Here is a 21,581-nt window from a genome sequence, read left to right on the forward strand (position 1 = left end):
TGTTTCACCTGTCAGTGAGAGGGCAGCCCCACCACCCACAGCCCGGTGTGGCAGCCCCCACCACTCTGCCTTTCTGGTGCTGATGCCTCAGTATGTAGCACTTTGTAATCGCTCTGTCAGCAGAACCAGCAGCGAGGGCCTCATTCGGGGCACTCAAGAAGAGCAAGCAGTGTAAGAAAATATCTTCTCCTGACCGTGTTGTAACAGGATGCTGCAGCATGCAACGTTCACTAAAAATGTTACCTTTAGGGCTGTTTACAGCCTGAGTCCCGAGAACGTGCGTGAGACCTGGCGCTCACCTTGAATTCAATTAACAAAGCTAGTTTTAATCGTGCCGAGCTTATTTTCACACTTATTACAATCAAGAAAAAGACATTAGGACACCGCGCGACAGCCTGAATGTTGTTTTTAAACACATTTATGCTAATTAATTTTTGATTTCAGTTTAATAAGTTATATATAAATAAAATAATGTCTTTTTAAAATTTCTGCAAAATTGTATTTCAAAATGTTTTATATCTGGTTAAAAAAATATGAACCCACACTTATTATTATTATTATTATTATTATTATTATTATTATTATTATGCACAATGGCTAAAGTGGTGAATCGGCATGTCACATTAGCTGCAGACAACAAGAAGAATTTTGATGCCGTTTTTGAAAGAGGTTTACCTTGTTTAGACCTCTGATTTGGTTTGGTGTGCTCCTGAGTGCTGAATTGAGAGTGAACACCGTACTGCCATAAAAAAACTTGAATGTGGGGCTTCAAAAAGAAGACAGTTGCAGCTAAATAGTCTGGTGAGTGAATGGAGGACTTTCAAAAGCGCCGCCAATAAGGCCGCTTCTGGCCATCCACACACATTTACCCCGAAATGAGTCTGCAAGATGCTAAAAGAGGTGTCTGAGAAGTCTAAAATAAAACCACAGCACCCACAGCGGGCCCTTACGTAGGTTGATATGAAGGTGCATGTCTGTACATTCTGCAGAGGTTTAACTTTCATGGGAGACCTGTGCAAGAAGGAAATAGTTTAAAGCCAGACTGAGGTTTGCAAGATAAAAAAAGTGTTGACAAAGACCAGAACTTCTGAAATCATTTTCTCTGGACAGTTAAGTCTTTGGACACCAGTCTTGGGTCTAGTCAAAGCCCAGATCTTGATCTCGTTGAGATGCTTTGGGGTGATAGAAAAATGGGATGTACATGCAAGAAACTCCTGAAAGACTGTACAGCTTTGAGTAGGAAAACTGACGGAGATGGAAAAAGGTCTATATTTAATGCTAGTGAAGATGGTTGTACAGCAGACGATGGGTCCACATCACTGCGAACGGTGAGAAGTGGGGCAAACCTTCTTACACCGACGACAGAGACTGTTACGTGGATACAAGAAGTGGCTCAGTGAAGTTATTTCAGCAAAAACAAGTCAGACATGCTATAAAGGAGTCTGGTGTGCCAGCTAAGAGAACATTTCTTAAAGAACTGAATATTTATTGGTTTACCCTCGTTTTTCACATGACTACACGGTAAACTATTAATACACATAAATTTACCTCATCATCTATATTGCCCAATGTTAATTTGAAAGGAAGGCAAAAAAGGATGAAAAATTTTAATGTTTATAACCACACTTGATCCGTCAGCTTCTCACGCCAGAGCCACCAAGGATCAAACTAGGAAGGGTGCCTTACTTTGGTCAGACAGACTTTATTTCCCCAGAATCGGCTTTGTACCTCCGGTTATGCTAGCATTCTGCCACTTGCCTTTTTTTTAACTGGCTGAAAGGACGGCCTCCTTGTTCTGCTCCAACAATGGTTTGGTATGTTAGGTCGCCCTCAGATGGCAAAGCTCATGGAGGCCCATCGTTGGATGCGGAACCAATAGACGCAAAGAGTTAAGAACAAGTCCAAGGATTGGAGGGAAAACTAAACATTTTCAAAGGAACCCCATACAAAATTTTTATGAACGTACCAAGAAAAACACTTACCTCCATATTCCCAGAAGTAAATCTCAGCGAATTAAGGCTTCTCGTTCACTGAGTCAAGCAAAGAGTCTTGCTTTTTATTTGGTTTTGGATTGGATTTTAAATATTAAATCCTCAGCTGTTGATTAGTTACTCAATACTTGAAAAGCCTTTTTACTGAATACTTTTTTTATTCCAGTAATTTCTTGGCTGACTACTTTTTTACTTTTAGCTGAGTAAAAATATGTTGAAGTGCTACTCTTGAGTACAGTTTTTGGCTACTCCACCCACCTCTGCCCGTGAGACATTTGTGACGAAGCTTTGATTCAGAGATGCATTTTTATACTTTATGAAAAGAAAAACATATTGAGATAAATATCGTATATCGGGATAGGATTATTGTAATGTCAAGGTTTGAGAGCATACATACAGCTTTTGGACGCGTGCAGAAGGTTATTAACTAGCAACTGTGACCTGAACTGTTTGTTTCAGCCGAGCATTCCTGTACATAATCAAAGCGTAACGAGCTGATGCACACTACACCGTAGGGCTGCGTTTCAGTTGTGTCGGTGTAGAATCTGAGATTTCGACTCGCTCGTAGGTAAGCACTTTATTGGGTTCAAGGCAAAGCGGTGGTTTTAACTAAGTGGGATAACTGACAGAGATGGAAAACGATCTATATTTAGTGCTAGTGTAGCTGTTTGTGCGAGGAGGAAGTGGGCGCACACGAGTGCAAGCATGATGTTGATTACACGCCTACATATGTCACTCATTCTTGCTTTCCTAGTGGCTGGCAGGCAGAAGGTTGAAGGAATTATTTTGTTACAATAACTGTTTTTGTGAAACCATATTTTTTTTCCCCCTTCCTGACACTCTTTTTTTTTTTTTTTTGCTTAATAATTAGTTTAAGGACTCGTACACACCCACACATTGGTTTGATATTATTTTTGCATGTTAAGCAGCTAAAGCGTTCCCTAAATCCTATTAATCTTTTTAAATGTATTATTGTTTAAAAAGTCTTTTATCCATTCTGTTGTGGAATGTGTGCAAATGACATTCTGCAGTGGGTTTTTAAACTTTTTTTTTTTATTTTTTTAGTAGATGTAAAAAAAAAAAAAAAAAAAAAAAACAAACAAAAAAAACAGTGGAGACCGCAACAAAAACGTTAGAACTTTTCTTTCATTCAATTGACATTTGATAAATCCAGCATAACAAAATAACCAAATAACTTTTCTTCAAGGCAGGAAATTTACTTTTGTAAACCTATTTGTGTTCTTTATACTTTAGTGGAATTTTATGAACAGTAGGGTAAACTAGTGATCTGCTAGCCCAATTGGAGACCAACACTCCTAGTTAATCCGTGGACTCTGTTTGGGACAAAAATGGAGGTTTGTCGTAGCGTGTTGGGATTTCTGTTGGGATTTCTGTTGGTCATCTGTGACATCACTGCTGCCGAGGGCTCGGCCGGACCAGCAGTCGGCTGCAGAGGTGGAGTTTCCTTCCTGCAGAGCAGACCGGGACCCAAGCGCAGCCTGACCCACCTTGCCACCGACATCTAAACTGTAACATGGCCTGTTGCTTTTTCTTTTGTCCTTGCAGCATCACGTACATTTTGCTTTGTGTTTTGTACTTCTATTGACTGATCTTCACCTTGGATTTCCTGCTGCTTGCTAGAGGAGGTATCTGAAAGATAATTGCACTGCAAAAACAGAACTAAAATAAGTAAAATTTTTCTTGAAATTAGTGTATTAGTACTTTATTTAGTGGTAAATAAGATAATCTGCCAATGGAATAAGGTTTTTGCACTTAAAATAGAAAGAACTCATCTTCATCAGTATATCTAATTATCTTATTTTAGGGTTTAAATTACTCTTTCCATTGGCAGATAATGTTATTTATCTGCTGAAATCAAGGACAAATACACTAGTTTTAAAAAAAAATTAACTTATTTTTAGTTCTGTTTTTGCAGTGTGCAGATTTACATCTAAGAAACCCACAGACACGTTTTCCTCCTTGCGCTTGAGTTACTTGTTTGCTTTACTGTTGGGCGTCATTTTACATCGATGTTTTTACCCTGATTGCTAATTCACTTGAATACCAGATAGACTTGTCTGTGTGTTGTTGGATTGTGCTTTTTTTCACCCTCTGAACAACAGGAACATTTGTTTACGCGAGGCTTTATGTGCACCTGAACGTCCAGTGTATTCATGAAAATGTGTCCAGAAATCTGTCTGCCTCTCTGGTATGTGCATGTGATACAGTCTCACAGATTACAAAGAGAACCATAACCTCATCTGGTTCAGTTCAGTTTGCAAGTATGCGAAAAATAAATTAAATACTTCTTATGTGTTTTTGTCAGTTCTGGATGCTCTACCAGAGGAACAAACCCAAGCTGGGACAGTAGTAAATAGGCATCGGCCGGTATCAGTTTCACTGTATCGTAGTATTAACACAAAATGTAAACAAGCACAAAACATTCAGACCTGTTGTTATTGGAAGCAAAATAGTAACAGCTATTCCAACTGTGCTACAAATCCTGATAATTAAAGCTTTTATGTATTTCACATAACATCCCCCTTATTGTTAGTTTCATTACAGATTTCTTCTAAATATTTGTAGAGTTACATTGTTTTTGTAACGGTTTGTAGTGGAAATTGAAGTACAACGTTGATTACTGATATTTGTACAGCCCTCCATGCAGTCTAAACGATATTTTATCTTTTCTTCTGATTAACATGTCGCTGTCCGGACACTCACAGCTAACATCAAGCTTTTGGTTGATACCAGGTTAAATTTGTAGCCAAACGTAACTTCAAAAGGTCAAATCACAGGATTTGATGCAAGCTGTTATTTCCTACACAGTTGTTGGTAGTCTTTTCGAGTCATGTTTGCCTCTCCGAGGCCATTGCTGGCCAGCTGAAAAACCAGCCAGGCTGGACTCTAGCCCCGTTATTGCTGGCCCCGATGCTGCCAGCAATGCAGAACAGTGTCATCTATCAGGGGAAAAGAGACAATCGCCTTGGCCAGAGCAGGACGCTGCAGCTAAGCTACCCGTACACATGGAGGGAGGGGGGAGGAAGGAGGACTGTGGAGGCCAGAGGAGCTGCAGCTCCCCCAGGGAGACAAACATGATTAAGAGGTTAAAAGAGGAGACCACCACGAGAGGGCACATGAAAATGTTACAGCAAGAGGAGTTTAGAAAAAGATGGTGAAAAACAAAACCTGTATGACTCTTCTCTTTTTTATTTATTTTTTTATCTCTGTTCTGTCGCCTCTGAAGGCACACTGGTAGTGCAGTGGAGCACATTTAAGGATGCAGAGTAACCCTGCTGAATAATTGAACAGCAATGAGTAGATGTGACTCAGGCGAGCGTACTTACAGGCTGCAGAGACGTCAGAGTGATTCTCTGCACATCACGAAACAACCGAGAGTCACAAATGGAGGGAGGGAGGGGGGGGGGGGGTGAGTATGCTGTTGTGGTTAGCAGCAACAAACAACCCAGTAATTAAAATACTACTACATTTTCAAGTAAAATGTCAGTAGTATTTGTGAATCATAATTTTTTTTCTTTACATAAGCTAAAGATTTGAGTTTTAAAAGAATGGGGTTACATTTGTCTAAGAGTTTTGTAATCAATATAGAAACGATTGCAAAATCGTCTTCATGCAACAAATATCAGTGTTCTGAAGGGTTTGCAATGATTGGTGCTCATCGAGTCTGTTACGTAACTTATAAAGAGATTCAAGAGCCTTGGTGCTCTCTGATCTTTATGCAATGTTCTTTCAAAGGCTGTAATACACTGAAGCAACAAAGTCACTCAGAATAACGTCTATACTCTTTAGCATTGACCAACGTTAGATCAGTGAAAATCAGCTTTATACAGAGCAAGACTTCAAGAACGAAACTGCTCCTTTCTTAATTCGCCATTTGCTGAAGACCACAGGGACAAACTAAGATGCTGATGGATAAAAATATGTTCTCGACAAATTATTTTAAAATTTATCTTATTCTTCTAAATGAAAGAAGAACCCTAAAACTGCATTCTAGATTAGAAGTATCTGTGATCTGTAGAGCTCAGTCGTGGTAGTGTTATGATTTGCCCTTCTTCAGCCGCGATACCTCAATGGAAACAACCGGTCCTACAGTGCAACAGCTGATTCAAATGGGCAAGGATGCAAGAACATCTCTGTCAACTGAACATGAGCAGAAAGTAGGTCACGCAGTGAGACAACAACCAGAAGGCTCTCTATCATGTGGAGTTAAAACTGTATCTGTCTGAAGGTAAAATATGTCTGAACCACAAACATTTTATTTTTCCTGGAAAGCAGAACGGAAACATGCCAGCAACCTAGAGCTGAAGTTGTTCTACTAAAACTCCATCAAGATGCAGTGCATCTGAGCCTGTTGACATTTAGTTTACGTTACTGCAAAAAATAAATTACAAGAAGCATTAAAAGCAAGACATTCAAATACTTCTCCCAAGTTCACTTATATATTGTTAAAACATCATAACCTATTTTAATTTACTATTGTCTACATTCATCTACACATGCAGTGTCGTGAAAAGATATTTGCCCCCTTATAGGTATCTTAAAAGGACATATGCAAAAATCCTCTTTTTAGTCATACATTTTGTTGTCTACTTATAATCTCTAGGAGTGCAGAAAATGTGAATTTAGTCTCACCAGGTGCTGCGTAGATGTCTTTGTTTTCTATTAGGCTCTTATGTTTCAAGCCGTTCAGTTTTCTGTTTTCAATTACGTTTTTTTAAATGGCAATAACACGGTTATACATGGTATTTTGTGCATATAAATATTTCAGGACAAATGGAACACAGCAATATTCACTTGTAGCTCACAGAATCCCTATGTAAAACATAGGAAATCTGTAAGGGGTGTACTTTATAATGCTAATAATTACTATGAAAATTTTAAGCTGTCTTACAGCAAGATTTGGGTATATTACTTTCTTTCCTCTTTTAATCTGCCTCACCCATTTTCTGGATCCTCAAAGATTTGCTCTTCTGCAAACAGGACAGGCTCTTTCTTGTCTCCTCCACTTATGAGTAACACCCAATAAGCATGCTGCTGTTGTAAAACATCACACAGTTTCTGCGCACAGTCAGCTGGAGTGCGCCAGTGAAAGTTTAATTTGGCTCATCCTTGGACCAAGTGTGAAATGTGTCTGGATTTTTTATTTATTTTTTTTTAAACGTCGCAGTGATTGCTCCCTGTGTCTTCGGGTGTTGGTTTGACATTCCCCAAGCACTCCCCTCAGCTGTCACCACTTAACAAATCCCCGAGGGGAGCGAGAACAACAAAACACGGGAAAAATGTAAAAAATGCACGACCCCTCCTTCTTCTCCTTCTCCTCGTCCTTGCTGCGCGGCCCCACCCTTCCAGCTGAGGTTACCACAGGACCAGATACTGGCCCCAAATTGAGAGAATCAGACAGGCTGTGTGGCTCTTGTAACTTGGCAAACCATTTTCTAAAGGCGTTATTAGCTTAAAAACCAGCCTGTGGTGAGCGGGGAAAAAAAGTAAGAGTGTGTGTGGTTGTTGTGCAGTAGTATATTTGCTTCACATTTTTTGTGCAGGTGGCTGCAGACAGCTTGTTTGCCTTCTGTCTGCAGAGAGCCAGGAAAGATAGAGGTCAGTGAGGCTGTCTGTGCTGTTTTAACCCAAAACACACGCACAGAGTGGCTGTTTATTCCTACGTCTGCCCGTTTTGAAGCCATCCATGCAGACGTTCATGTATGCCTGTGCAGATTCTCAGTTATCCCGGTCATGAAATCAGAAAAACAGGCTTAAATTGGAGAGAACCGGACATTCGTTCAGTTTTTGTGGAAAAGCTTCGACACCTATCCAGGAGTCTTTGTCAGTTCTGGTGGTTTGCACTTGAGCATCCTGCAGTTGGAGCGCTGCTGTTTTTAAGCACAGAGGGATTCATCTTCCCAGCAACATTCCAAGTCAGATGCAAATCAGTGACCCACTCATCACTGTCCTGGGTCTTTGCTTGGTGTGAGTGGAGCACTTGTCCACTGAGTACAGTCCACTTGTACCTCAAGAGCAAAGGACACACACTTTTGATGAAAATTATGTCCAGAGTTGAAAGGGGTGAAAGAAGCCATCTTTATCAAAGGAGAAAAGCCAACACTAAACAGAGGGGGAGGATTGCACTTCCAACTCCCTAGAGTGCACAATTTGGTCTTGAGATTCTTTCCAAACATAAGCAGTCTCATCATGATACAGTGCGGCTCTTCCTCTGAAGTAGCAATTTTCTCCTAGACTCTGGAGGGCAGCATTGTGCTCCTTAGTCTCTTACAGTTGTCTGCATTATCGGTGCCTTTGCAGTAATCCCTCATAATGAGCATGCATGAAGCCACAGTGGAGAGGAAAACTCCCCCTTAACAGGAAGAGAAAACCTCCAACAGAACCAGGTTCAGTGTGAACGGTCATCTATCAACTGGCGATTATAGAAGACAGAGCAGAGACACAAAAAAGCACAGAAGCACACATTGATCCAGGAATCCTTTCTATGCTATATGGTAATGGTAGATAATCTGCCCCCCCGGGATGGTGTCACAGCTAACAGAACACCAGACCAGGTGTACCTACTATGAAGAGAAACAAGACGGAGAGAACAAAAAGTTAAGTTGAAATAACAAACAATGCATATTGGAGAACAGTAGGAGAACTCAGCAGAGTGAGGAAAAATAGACCCTGATGTCCTCCAGCAGCCTAAGCCTATAGCAGCATAACTAGAGATAGCCCAGGATAATCTAAAGCACTCTAACTATAAACTTTGTCAAAAAAGGAAAGTTTTAAGCCTAGTCTTAAAAGTAGACAGGGTGTCTGCCTCACAGACCAAAACTTGGAGTTGGTTCCACAGGAGAGGAGCCTGATAACTAAAGGATCTGCCTCCCATTCTACTTTTAGAGACTCTAGGAACATATGGGGTAATCAGAGCTCTGATATATGATGGAGCTTGATTACTAAGGGCTTTATACATTAGAAAGGGAATTTTAAAATCTATTCTTGATTTAACAGGAAGCCAATGAAGGGAAGCTAAAATTGGAGAATATGATCCTGCTAGTTTTCATCAGAACTCGTACTGCAGCATGTTGGATCAGGTGAAGGCTTCAAACTACATTTTGTGGACTTCCTGATGGTAAAGAATTACAATAGTCCACTAAACCCTGGAAACCTGTTTAATATTGGATTTAAATGACTGGTCAAAAATAACACCAATATGTTTTATTATTGCCAGAGTCCAATTTAATGCCATTCAGATTAAATTATTGTTTAGGAAGTTTATTTTTTTCAAGGACTCTGGTCCAAAAATGACAACTTCTATCTTCTCAGAATTTAAAAGCCGAAAATGTAAGGTCATCCAGGTTTTGATATCGTCAAGGCATGCCTATAGGCTTAGTAGTTGATTGGATTTGTCTGTATTTATAGATTAATAAAGCTGAGTGTCATCAGCAAAACAGTGGAAAATATTCCCATGCTGTCTGATAATTTTACAATCGGAAGCATACATGTATTAAAGAGAATTGGCTCAAGGACTGAATCTCTGTCTCCCACCACCAGCACTGGGTCGAGGGGGCATCCTAGGACAGATCTTGCCTTCCTGTTCAGTTTATCTAACCACTTCCTCTTAGCTTTAGATAAGCTGCTGCTTCAACAACCTACATGATAAAGATGGCTGATGCCATCAGAAAGTGGACTCAGGACCACCTCTGTGCTCCAAAACATCTCTGTATCGTTAGCACTTAGCTGGCGGAGTCTGCTCTGACCCTTCCCGTAAAGAGCATCAGTGTAGTGCCTCCAGTCCAGGTTATTGATCAGGTGAACATCCAGGTAGTTATAACAGTCCACTATCTCAATATCAGTTCCCTGGATGTTAACCTGTGTTGATGTGGTGGGTCTGCGTCTACGGCAAACCACCACCATCTCCTTGGTTTTCCACATGTTGATCGGGTGATGTTTCCGCTGGCACCAGTCTACAACGCTCTCTATCCACTGTCTATTCACTTAGTAGTCCTCATTTGTGATGAGACCGACTATAGCTGACTCATCAGAGAACCTCTGGAGGTGGCAGCCTGGGGTGTTGATGGAAGAGTCTGCAGTGTAGAGGGTAAAGAGAAACGATGCCAGCACAGTTCCCTGCTGTGCTCCCGTACTGCATACCACTTTAGATATCACTTAGGAAATCCATCCATCCAGCCACTGTCTTCCGCTTACCTTTGATCGGGTCGTGGGGGGAACTGGTGCAGGTTTCTTGAGAAAGTATGGCTGAATCTTCATTCAGACTCCTGACTTGAGTGTTATTAATCAGTCATTGACACTTTCCACACGCAGGGTACACCACAAAAGGTCATTGCTTTAGAAGCGGTTCAGAGTGCCATATCGGAGCATGTTACTGGAAGGTTGGGTGGAAGGAATGAGTGAGGTAGAGAAATGTGCACGATCAACCCTAACGACTGCAGGCTTGAGAGGATCACAACTATTTAGGCGTGTGGGGAAAGTTTGGGCTGTTTTTGTCACAAAGTAGTGAGCTCATATTTTGTTCAATACAGTAGGCTGACAGTTCTGTATTAAATATTCCCTTTCATGTGCTGTAAGCCATGATCATCAAAATGAACAGAAATACAAACTTAGTTTGCAGACTACATGTGTAATGACTCTAAATGACTTGGTAAAAAGAAAAGTATGATGTTCTGATTTCTTGAGATGCGCCTGTAACATAAACTGGGTTTAAAATCACGTCTTCTGTTTTCTCGTGTCTCCTCTCTCATGCAGTCTTACTTCGTCACCGACTATGATCCCACAATCGAAGACTCTTACACCAAGCAGTGCGTGATTGATGAGAGGCCAGCCAGGCTGGATAGTAAGTGCAGAACAAACCCGGAGCAAATGGAAAGACGCCTGTTTGTGTCGTTTTTGTGCGTTTCTGTTTAGTTATACCTCTAATGAGGTTCTGGTTCTGAACGGCTTGTTTTCGCTGCAAGTCATTGTGTTTGTGTGTGCCCGTGTTGCCGCTGTGCAGTCCTCGACACGGCTGGACAGGAAGAGTTCGGAGCCATGAGAGAACAATACATGAGGACAGGGGAGGGCTTCCTGCTCGTCTTCTCAGTCACCGACAGAGGAAGGTAGGTGACAGTTTCCATTATGAGCAAACACATACACACATGCTGGTGTCTTTTTCCTCTTTGTAAAGCTCTGTATGCAGTTCACAGCTGCACACTTTCTCACTCTCTCCTTCACTACTAGAACCATAAATTTTGCATCGTATACTCTAACTTTTGCCGCTCGTGCTTCCGGACCACGCTGTTGTTCTTATTGTCATTCGCCTTTGTTCTCAACGCTTCCTGCCCTTGCCCTGCTCTCGTTTAATTCACCTACACGCTCACTCTGGATGTCTATTTAAAGCCTGCCTACTGCTTAAACAATAGCATATGAGCACAAGCATGGACACAAATCCAGGCACATGTTATCCTTAAGAAAAAGATTGAGATTTTTTTTTATTTTTACATCACATCACTGGTGGTCCAATTCTGCATAAGCCTGCTGTCAGTGCTTAGTATAACCCACAGCAAAAATCAAATATACAGTTAATGTTTCCTGATATTTATAGCAAGAGTACATCATGCTATGTGCACTGATAAGAATCCCAGGGGATTTGGAAACAGGCCCACATCATCACAGATCCACCACCATGCTTAACAGTGCGAGAGGAGCTTTTCCACATTTTTGTCATGCCAGACCTACCTAAGTGTTTTTGTTGCCTAAAAGTTGAGTCTTCATCCCATTTGAGTTAAATACTGAAGCATGAACTACCCTGTGAGGTAATTCCATCAAGATCACAGATCATGTATGCTTTCACCGCATGCAGGTTAGAGGGCAGAACCAAAGGGGCGTGGCTTATGAATCCCAGCTTTCACAGGAGCAGAATGCCTAAGACTGACGGGACAACCTTAGAGGAAATGCTCAAAGAGCTGGACTGTGGGTCCCGATTCCTATGCAGGCTGTCCAAATTATTCAGTGCTTTTAAAAGATTTTGTGGCACTAGTGGCCTTTTAATGAAAGTAGGCTGACAGGAAAGGGGTTAAGAGAGAGAGGGGGGAGACATGTGGTCCACAGGCCAGAGTCAAACCCCAGACAGCCGCACCGAGGACTATGTCCTCCGCATGTGGGTCGTGTGCTATACCCCTGCCCACTGGTGTGGCCAGAGAGCAAAGCTTTTGTGCATCATGCTCAACATGCATCAGATTCTGCTGATCAACATATTTCTCAGATCAGATGAACCCCAGAGGATCTTTTGGTGCCCCCTCTGGCTTTTTCATGCCCCCCCCCCCCCCCAAAACTACATTTCCTATTGGAATTAATACAGCATCTGCTGTTATGAAAGCTTGGTGGCACAAGATGTTGGGATTTTGCTGCTGTTCCCTGGCACCGAGCCTTGGAGAGTTTTCTTTTACCTTCCTTAAGATCCTGCTCACTGTGCATGGTGGACCAGTACAAATGGGTCCTCCTCCAGGATGGTGGCCAGTGCGTAAAAGGAATTTGGTCTTTGTGTTATGTCATGTTTATACCCCAGAGAAACAGGAAGTCAGGGATGCCTTGCTAAAAGGACACGGACAACGGTTCATTTACATTTATTAGGATGTTTATAAGGGTACCGATTAAATGTTGGTGCTGTGTATAAATGCTGTGTGTGATTTTGTAAAAAATAAACATTTCTTAATGTGGGATATTTTTTGTCCTGTAAATGATTGTACTCAAATTAAAAGTTTTTTTTTTTTTTTTTATGTTTGAGTTGGATCTGATGCTACTGCAAACAAAAAAGTAAAAGTATTTTTAGGCTTTTTTTACACATCCTTATTGCACCAGGGGTGTCAACAAATGGGGCCAGCATTGTGTGTACTGGCAACATGTATGGTTATGTACACTGACAACAGATTCCTCTCACAAAACCTCACGCAGTTGCAGCTGAACTTTGCGAAAGGCGTCTTTTATTTTAAGCCTCTTTGAAATCAGGTCGCCAAGGACACAAAACGCGTCAATTTGAAACCATCCTTTTCGCCCCTCGCCTGGTTTCGCACCAGCAGGTGGGTTTGACATGAAGGCATAGCTTTATTCCACCTGCTGCTGCTGTTGCTGCACACGCAACAGCTGTGTCACTGGCGTATGTGTTTATGCTGGCATCACGCGAGGCGAAAAGAGGAAACAGGCGGCCGCTGGCTGCATGAAATGCGTGGCCGAACTGATTTCAGGTGAATCCTTTCTGCGCGGCACGCTCTGTTTGTAAGGTTTTAACTCAGAATCGGGGTTTAGACCTGATTTTTGGGGGAAGTGGGGTTCTACTTGTTCAAGATTTCGCTTTTAGTCTCTCGCTGCCGATCCTCCTTGCCATGTCCCTGCACAGCAGCACAGTAAGCTGCATTCCCTTGTTTCCACCCTAAACCTCCTCCTAATGTTTATGTTGTAAACAGTCTTTCCTTCCTCCATTTATATTTGTCAAGCCTTGCCAGATTTACTATGTGCTCAACACGACTGGAATGTTGTCTCGGCTTTGTGGTCGCATTCTGCCTCTTTGCTCTTCTTTCTCTCCCCTCCCAGACTGACATTTTTATTTGCTGTAAAGTTGAAAGCCTGCCATCGCATGCCATCTGTATTATAGTGGGGCAACAGTCAGGTCAGGCCGAGAGAAGCAGAGCCTTGGATAAGAAATATGTTACGTTGCTGTAATAGCGTGGCAGACTGTTCTACTGACACGTTTAACCCTGCAGAGATAACCCCAACCTTCTGTCCGACGCCTCTGTGAGGCTTCTCTTTTGTTCTTGGTGGTGTTTCATACTTTGGAGATGAATGTCTGGCTTTGCACATATGTAACAGACCTCGGCATGTCATTTACAGCTTTGAAGAAATCTACAAATTCCAAAGACAGATTCTGCGAGTCAAAGACAGGGATGAATTCCCCATGATCCTCGTAGGAAACAAGGCAGACCTGGAGCTGCAGAGACAAGTAAGTCCGACAGACCGGCGAGATCCGAACCCGCCTACTGACGAACACACAAGCGCCTTTATCATCCGAGGAGCTATCGGCTAGGCTTGTGGGATGCGGATGTGCAGATTTCAAAGTGCACGTGTTGCAGCTGCAAGCTTGGTTTAGAGCTGCGACAGGATGTTGAGGGATTCTGTAGACATGGTGGTGTCAGGAAGGTAGGAGTGATGAAGAAGGGAGTGTGATGAAATGATGGCTCCTCTCCCTGTTGGTATTCAGCCTCTCACATTTCTTCTGGTGAAGCCACACCACCCCCTGTTGGTTAGAAAGGGCATTGCTGCTATTGACCATCATCTACCTCTAAATGCTAGAGCTGCACCAATCAACAAGCAGGATTGCAATTTCAGCCAATGTTATTTTTTTCTGCCCTGATTGCTGATCTGCAGGTCAAATAGTCATTTAGTAAAATAATCTGTAAATCAGACCTCAGAGCAAACTGGAAATATGTGTCAGTTTGGAAAAGACTACACAACGTACCTGTAATAAAAACCTCACTTAAAAATCTGTGTTTCGGATATCAAAAGGGTAAACGTGGTTTAACAGGATGCTCACATACATATCCTATCTGTATAATCTGATCCAATCTGTATAATCTGATTGAATTTGACTTTGGAAAGTGCCTTAAGATGACATGTTTCGTGAATTGGCGCTATATAAATTGAATTGAATACGTACCACAGCTTCTGGTTCACTTCATTTTGGCAGTTTTCACCTTCATATTGCATGCATATTTGTATAACAGATGCTATTTTTTGCAGAATCCCAGATCCAGGTGAGGCAAGTGGTATAATGATAGAGCAGGTGCACCACATAGGCTGTTAATACATAATTCGGCTGTCAGTGGTTACATTGCCAACCTTGAGATGTTTGCTGCATGTCTTACCCCCATCTCCCCCTGCCCGTTTCCTGTCTGATAACTGTGAACAAAGGCCTCTAGCCCCATAAAAATATCGTCCTTTTTAGGATTCTAAGATACATTCAGTCTACAACATAATTAAACTGCTTCTGCTTTAGTGGAAATTTATAATCCAGCCCCCCAGCCTTCTAAATAATGGCCAAGAAGGCGCTCCTCAGCAGAAAAGCTGCTGATTTTTGCCGTTTGTTTGAATTAGATGAATGCATTGGTATAAAATACCCGGTTTACAGCAGAGTTCAGAGATTAAAAGGACAAAAAAGTTTTAGGTTTCCTTAAAAAGCATCAAATGTTGCAGTTTAATACTCACTGTAGATGTTCAAGTCAACTTCGTTTGATTGCAATTACCTTATTAAAGCAAAAACTAACCTATATCTGTTTTTTAATAACATTTGTAGCTGTTTTCTTGAACTGTATATTTTAGGGATCTCTGTACTGTTTGGTTTTGAGTGTTTATGGGTATTATAGTAGAGTCACTCTTCTTCTGTTCATCATCTCACCCCAGGTAACCCAGGAAGAGGGTCAGCAGCTGGCCCGACAGTTAAAGGTCACATATATGGAGGCTTCAGCTAAAATCCGAATGAACGTAGACCAGGCTTTCCACGAGCTGGTTAGGGTAATCAGGTAAGTTGTGTTTTTTTTTTTTTTTTTTTAGCTGGATAACCCTCCTTCCAGTGTTAATGACGTGGAGGTTTAGTTCATGTTCCTCCTAAAGTTTAGTCAGATTTACTGGGCAGTCCAAGTTTATTTGCACCCCTTGAAAAGAGCAAGTAAGAAGAACAAGCAAGAACAGCAGGTGTTCGTTGATCTACGTTTGTCAGGAAATCTGTCAAGATATGTCAACTTTATTTTCATTGCATACACAAGGCAGTGTGATGAAATTCTGTTGGCAGCAGTACGTCAGACAAAAAAACAGCAAAAGTGGCTCAAAACTGTGACAGTTTACATTTAAAGAAACAAATAATAGAGTAAAAAGAGCAAAGTACATTATAAAATTGTACAAAAAGCACCTAATGCCAATTGTGGTAGAGGATGCTTTTTGGAAAAACCAGCACACGTTAAATAACATTTTGGGTGGCTTCTGCCTGAAAACTGAAAATGGCTCTATATCAGGTCTTTCAGCAGAATTGTCTAAAACGTAAAACCGAATAAATAGAAATGAAATCAACCTTCTTCAATGATCATCTCAGTCCATAGACCCAAATACTCTAGAAAATCCTGATATTTGGCCGACTGGATGAAGCCAAGCCTGCCCCTAGTGCCCACACCTGATGGGTCCCTTAAATGCTAAATTTCACAGAGATTGTTGAGTACATTGTTCTGCGGTATCTTGGTATTGTGGACATCTGAAGGTCTCAGGTGTTGCATGGTCACCAACTTGTGGAGGTGGAAAGAGTCAATCTTGGTGTGTCAGCTGGATTGGTTTCTTTGCAGGCAATCAAAGGCAAAAAGCAAACGAAGCTCGCTGAAGCTTTTTAAAGAATAACACAGTGAACAGAAACACAGAACAGTTGGACCAGACGTGTCTGTTTCTTGGTTCTGGTGCTGTTTCTTAGTCAGCCCATGATTTTCTCTCATTGTCTCCCAGCTGCCCCATTTACTCTGACTCAGATCTAACAAGCACACAGAAGTCTTGCCGTTGTGATGTCAGCGGCATGGACCACAGAGATGTTTGCCATGTGTCAGTAGATGTTAGGAAATGTTTTTTTTTTTTTACTTTCAGAATCTTTTGTTTACAGTTTGATGACAGATGAAATTTCAAAAAAGATAAAGCTGACTGGAAGTAGTGTTTAACTCAAGGTCAGGGACCTGCTCTTAGAAGAGAAACAAACACATTCAGCTCCAAACTCATTGAGGTGTAAACTAACATAGTAAGGTTGTTAATTTAAAAGGCATTATATGACAGGTATTGACGTGCATCTTTATAAACCGTTAATCACTACCGCTTCATGAACGTTGCATTTGAATAATCTCAGAAGCGCAGTTTGTGAATTAAAAGATTACTTTTGCAGTGTTGTTGAAGAGTGTGAATATGTTTGCATCAAGGGTAGATTCCTTTGAGGCTTTATTACGCCACAACTGCATGAAAGCTAGGAGTTGTGTAACCTGTGTGTGAAAGCACTGGACTTGCACGACATCATGGAAAAGCATCAGCTTCGATTGACACAGTCATAGAGGTGTGATTTATTTTTTAATTTGTTGCATGTTTGTCACACTTCAGTGTTTGAGAACATCCAACAAATTTAAATATCAGTCATAGAAACAAAAGTAAAGACAACATGCACTTATTAAATGAATGTTTTTTTTATTGTTAAGGGGGAAAAAAAAATCCAAACCTAGATGGTCCTGTGTGAAGTGTGGTTGGGCCGCCCTTAGCCGCAACAACTGCAACCAAGCGTTTGTGATAAATAGCAGTGAGTCTTTTCCAGAGCTGTGGAGGTATTTAGGCTCGCTCATGTGTGCAGAATTGTCCTTCAGCCTCATTGGACGGTTTTCCAGCATAAACTGCCTTTTCAAGGTCATGCCACAATATCTCAATAAGATTCAGGTCAGGACTTTGACTAGGCCCACTCCAAAGTCGTCTTTTTGTTTTGAGGTGGATTTGCTCGTGTGTTTTGGATCATTGTCCTGCTGTAGAACCCAAGTTGGTTTCAGCTTGAGGTCATGAACTGATGGTTGGACGTTCTCCTTCAGGATTTTTTTTTTCTTAGTCAGCCCATGATTTTCTCTCATTGTCAGAATTCATGGTTCCTTTTATCGCAGAAGATCTTCCAGGTCCTCTCTTGTTCCTGAATTTCTTTGAATTTCAGCTTGTCTAGCTTTTAAGAATCTTTTGGGGTACTTTCTCATCAGGCAGGTCCTATTTAAGGGATTTCTTGATTGTGAACAGGTGTGGCAGTAATCAGGTGTGGGTGTGGCTAAAGAAGGTGAACTCAGGTGAGATAATCCACAGTTACCTGGGGAGCAATCACTTTGTCACACAGGGCATTGTAGGTTTGGATCTTTTTTCCGCCCTTAAAAATAAAAACCTTAATTTAAAAATAGCATTTTGAGTTTACTTGTGTTGTCTTGGATGAATTATTTAAATTTAAATGAGGTGTTCTGAAATAATTAAGTGTTACAAACATGCAAAAACAGAAGAAATCAGGAAGGGGGCAAACACTTTTTCACACCACTGTATATTTAAATTTAAGTTATTTAGTTAAATAACACTGCTAATTTTATTTACCAAAGATTTTTTTCATTACTTACTTAAGGCTTAAATTTGAATAATGGTCTTGAACATTCTTCAATGAGTGAAGCTTGCAGAAAACGCGTACATTGTCAGGTTATCATTTCCAAAAAAATAAATAAATGAAACAATCCAGAAGTTCTTGGTCCAATTTTTTTTGTTTTTGATTGACAGGAAATTCCAAGAGCAAGAATGTCCACCGTCGCCGGAGCCTACGGGAAAGGAGAAAGACAAAACCGGCTGCCATTGTGTGATCGTCTGAGTCTGCCTTATCACTGTTAACTCATGCAGCTAATAAAATCCCCCCTCCCCCCCCCCCGCCCCGCCCCACTCTGCCTGACATTACATCCCAAGTGGATGACTGACCGCTGCCTTCTCCATGTGCATGACTTCAGACAGCCTTTTCTGAGTTACCTTGGACCAGGAACCGCTGTTTCCAGGACATCGCTATGGGACAACTGACAATGCCAAATTTTTAACACCACTCTACCTTCAGCTGCGATCTAATCCACACGAGAGAGTACCAACACTAAACATTGCCTTCTTAAATCAGCCTGTCAAATTCAATGTTTTGTACTCTGAAGGACTCCTCTTGCCTTGTAGTGACGTTTGTACTTGCTGCCGAGATTGAATGAAATCTATATATCCAGAATGTTAACGACTTTTCTTTAGTTCCCAGGGTCCGACCAGAGCAGAGAGATTATCTTACGAAGCTTTGTGTATGTTGTGCCATATCCACCTTTACTCCCCATGTGCTAATCTGCTACTGTACATATGTGACATTTGTTGTGATTTTAAAAGTGTATTTCTAATGACCTATTAAATCACCACAGTGCAGTGTGTGAGGTTGAGTTTGGTTTTACATATAAGAAACTGAATATGTATGTATATAAATGCAATTCCTAGGCATCCCTTAATGCTATATTGAGACATATTTCTGGCAGTCTGCAGTGGATAACCTTTCCCCTTTTTTATGCTTTCAGTTAAACTGCCAAATATTGGATTGTCTGCTGTATTTGATTTCTTTTTTTTTTTTTTTCAAGTCTTATAGATTGAATGATTGTAATCATATTCAATATCCACGACATAAAAAGTAGCAAGTTTGCCTCAATTTTTCTTGCCCAATAGTGGAACCTCAATCAGTACAAATTCAGAAATTGTGGGAGCAGATTAGGAGCATCTGGTTTCAGCATACGGTTGAAACCAGATATTGTTCAATACCTGCATAAAAAGACACAACACATTTTGTCTCGGTGTCTGAAATCAAATCAAACATTTGCTGTTTTGGTTCAGTTAGGATTATCAGTATTATTTTTTGTTTGCTTAAAGCCTGAATTATAAGAAATGTTTGCTTTTTCAGTCTTTAAATTTAGAAGTTTACATGCATTTCCTTATTAATTGGTGGAATTACCTTTTTAAACTGACTTGGGATCACACATTTTGGCTTTGCTCCAAAAGCTTCTCACAATACTTTTGGCCCATTCCTCCTGGGTGAGTCAGGTTTGTAGGCCACTTTGGATACACAAACCTTTTCTAGCACATTTAAACAGGACCGAGAAGTTTGTGATGGCCGCTGGGGACACTTGAGTTTGCAGTCAAGCCTTTTCTTACGAATGTAACGATGGTCAATTATAGACATTCTTATTTGTTTCGCCACACCATGCAGACTGTCTCAAAAAGTTAAGGTCTTTGTCACTCTGTGTTTAGAAACTCCAATGTGGCTTTTTTGTTTCTATTTGATAGTGGCTTCTGCATTTAGCGTGGCCCTTCAGCCTGTTGGATGCCTGAAAATTGCATCCAAAGACGAACCAGAATTTGTGGAGATCTGCGGTTTTCTTCCTGACATCTTGGCCGATTTCTTTTGATTTTCCTTCGGAGTTGTACAAACGGCGTGCCTCCATTTAACCCAAATGTTGAGTATTAACTATTAGAAGTTTACATAGCCGTGGCATCATTATCACCTGGACTTTCCCAAATTGTTTAAAGGGTAATATTTTCACATGCAAACTTCTGAATTTTCAGAAAATCATAAATTTTATTATTCTGCCGTTTAGGAAGACAAAATTCTTTAAAAAAAATCCTAACTGTACTAAAAAAAGAGAAATTCTGACCTTATTTAATACCAGACACTGAGGACCAAATTGGTTGCAAGTCTCTTTGTACGTCGTATGAACACGTCTGGGTTCAACTGTAACCACTGGTAGCAAACTGTGTAGCCTTGAAAACTAGCATGGTTTCAGACAGAAAAAGGTAAACTGTGCGTGCCCCGCGCTCAGCTTTTCAGCTGGTAGATCAATGTTGAAGCCGGCTTGTTGGGAACCAAGAAAGCTTTGCTGCTCAGTTCAGATCGGTCCAAAGTAGCACATCAGTTCTGATTGCTGTTGCGCCTCCAACACCATGGCAATGTATTTGTTTGTGTCCCAGATTTTTGTCCATGTCTGCTCTGCTGGTTGTAAAGCCAGGGCTCCGGGGTGCACTTCGTAGGACGTGATCCCACACCGGAGGATGTCTAATCACTGAAGACACAGAACGACGTTCCGCCTTCTAATTTCTGCTTCTGTACTTCTGTTCGGGCGTTCAGATTGCAGTGCTGCGGTTTGTTTCACATATCCTCATCTTGTATTATAAACAAGACGATCAGATGATGGACTTGATTAAATGTTTCTACTCTACTTTTATACATTATTTTCTTATCAAACCAGTTGAGTATTTTTATATGTTTATAAGTAAATACATGTTCACAGCGCAGGCTGTGTCTATATGTAAAGAAAAATACCTAACTCTTGGTTATTTTTAACGTGAAGATGATTGCTGGCCCAAGTCTAAAAAAATTGGATTCTTCACCTAAATATGACCAAGCTTTTTTTTTCTTTTATCTTTTTTTTTTTAGGGTGAGGGGTATTTTGGGTTTAAAAAGGAAAAATATATTTATCCTAAGGTGTTAGCCACCAGCTCTGATTGTGAAAAGTCAGGTCAAATTGGAAGGTCCTAGAAATGATTGTTTAGGTCATGCAACCTTTTGGTGCAAAGATTTCCATGCCCACATCTCTTATTGCTAATCTTACTGAAATGTACATCGGCATCATTCTGTTTTATTTCTCTCTCACATCAGTGTCTTTTGCCCTGTGTCTAGTTTCTGTTGCTAAAAATAAAAAGTCTAATTGAGCCAGATGAGATAGGAAATCATTCTTTTAGATATTGTGTAATAGACCGACTGATTGTGATTCTGTAAAAATCAACATGCAAAACTATGAGCTCTCATTGCTCAGAAAATCTCTCTGGAAGCAATCTCATTTTTAAAATTTTCAATTTGCTACACATCTATTTCAATTTACCCCCCTCCATCCAACAGTTTTGTTTCACAAATATCTCGTGAGACACAATCTTACATGTTTCTGAGGTTGTACA

At 40.9% G+C, this 21,581-nt stretch overlaps 1 protein-coding gene across 1 annotated transcript in view; it reads left to right on the plus strand.

Annotated features, from left to right (window-relative positions):
• Positions 1–21,344, plus strand: part of rras2 (RAS related 2) — a 44,312-nt gene extending 22,968 nt beyond the window's left edge. Inside the window, exons 2-6 of the mRNA XM_012850676.3 lie at positions 10,764–10,851; positions 11,011–11,113; positions 13,881–13,989; positions 15,447–15,565; positions 18,348–21,344. Coding sequence (XP_012706130.1) covers positions 10,764–10,851; positions 11,011–11,113; positions 13,881–13,989; positions 15,447–15,565; positions 18,348–18,435 — 507 coding nt within the window. The 3' untranslated portion in view covers positions 18,436–21,344. The remainder of the gene's footprint in view (positions 1–10,763; positions 10,852–11,010; positions 11,114–13,880; positions 13,990–15,446; positions 15,566–18,347) is intronic.
• Positions 21,345–21,581: the final 237 nt, after the last annotated feature.

This window comes from Fundulus heteroclitus, unplaced genomic scaffold (genome assembly GCF_011125445.2).
Source record: "Fundulus heteroclitus isolate FHET01 unplaced genomic scaffold, MU-UCD_Fhet_4.1 scaffold_38, whole genome shotgun sequence".
Taxonomy (NCBI): domain Eukaryota; kingdom Metazoa; phylum Chordata; class Actinopteri; order Cyprinodontiformes; family Fundulidae; genus Fundulus; species Fundulus heteroclitus.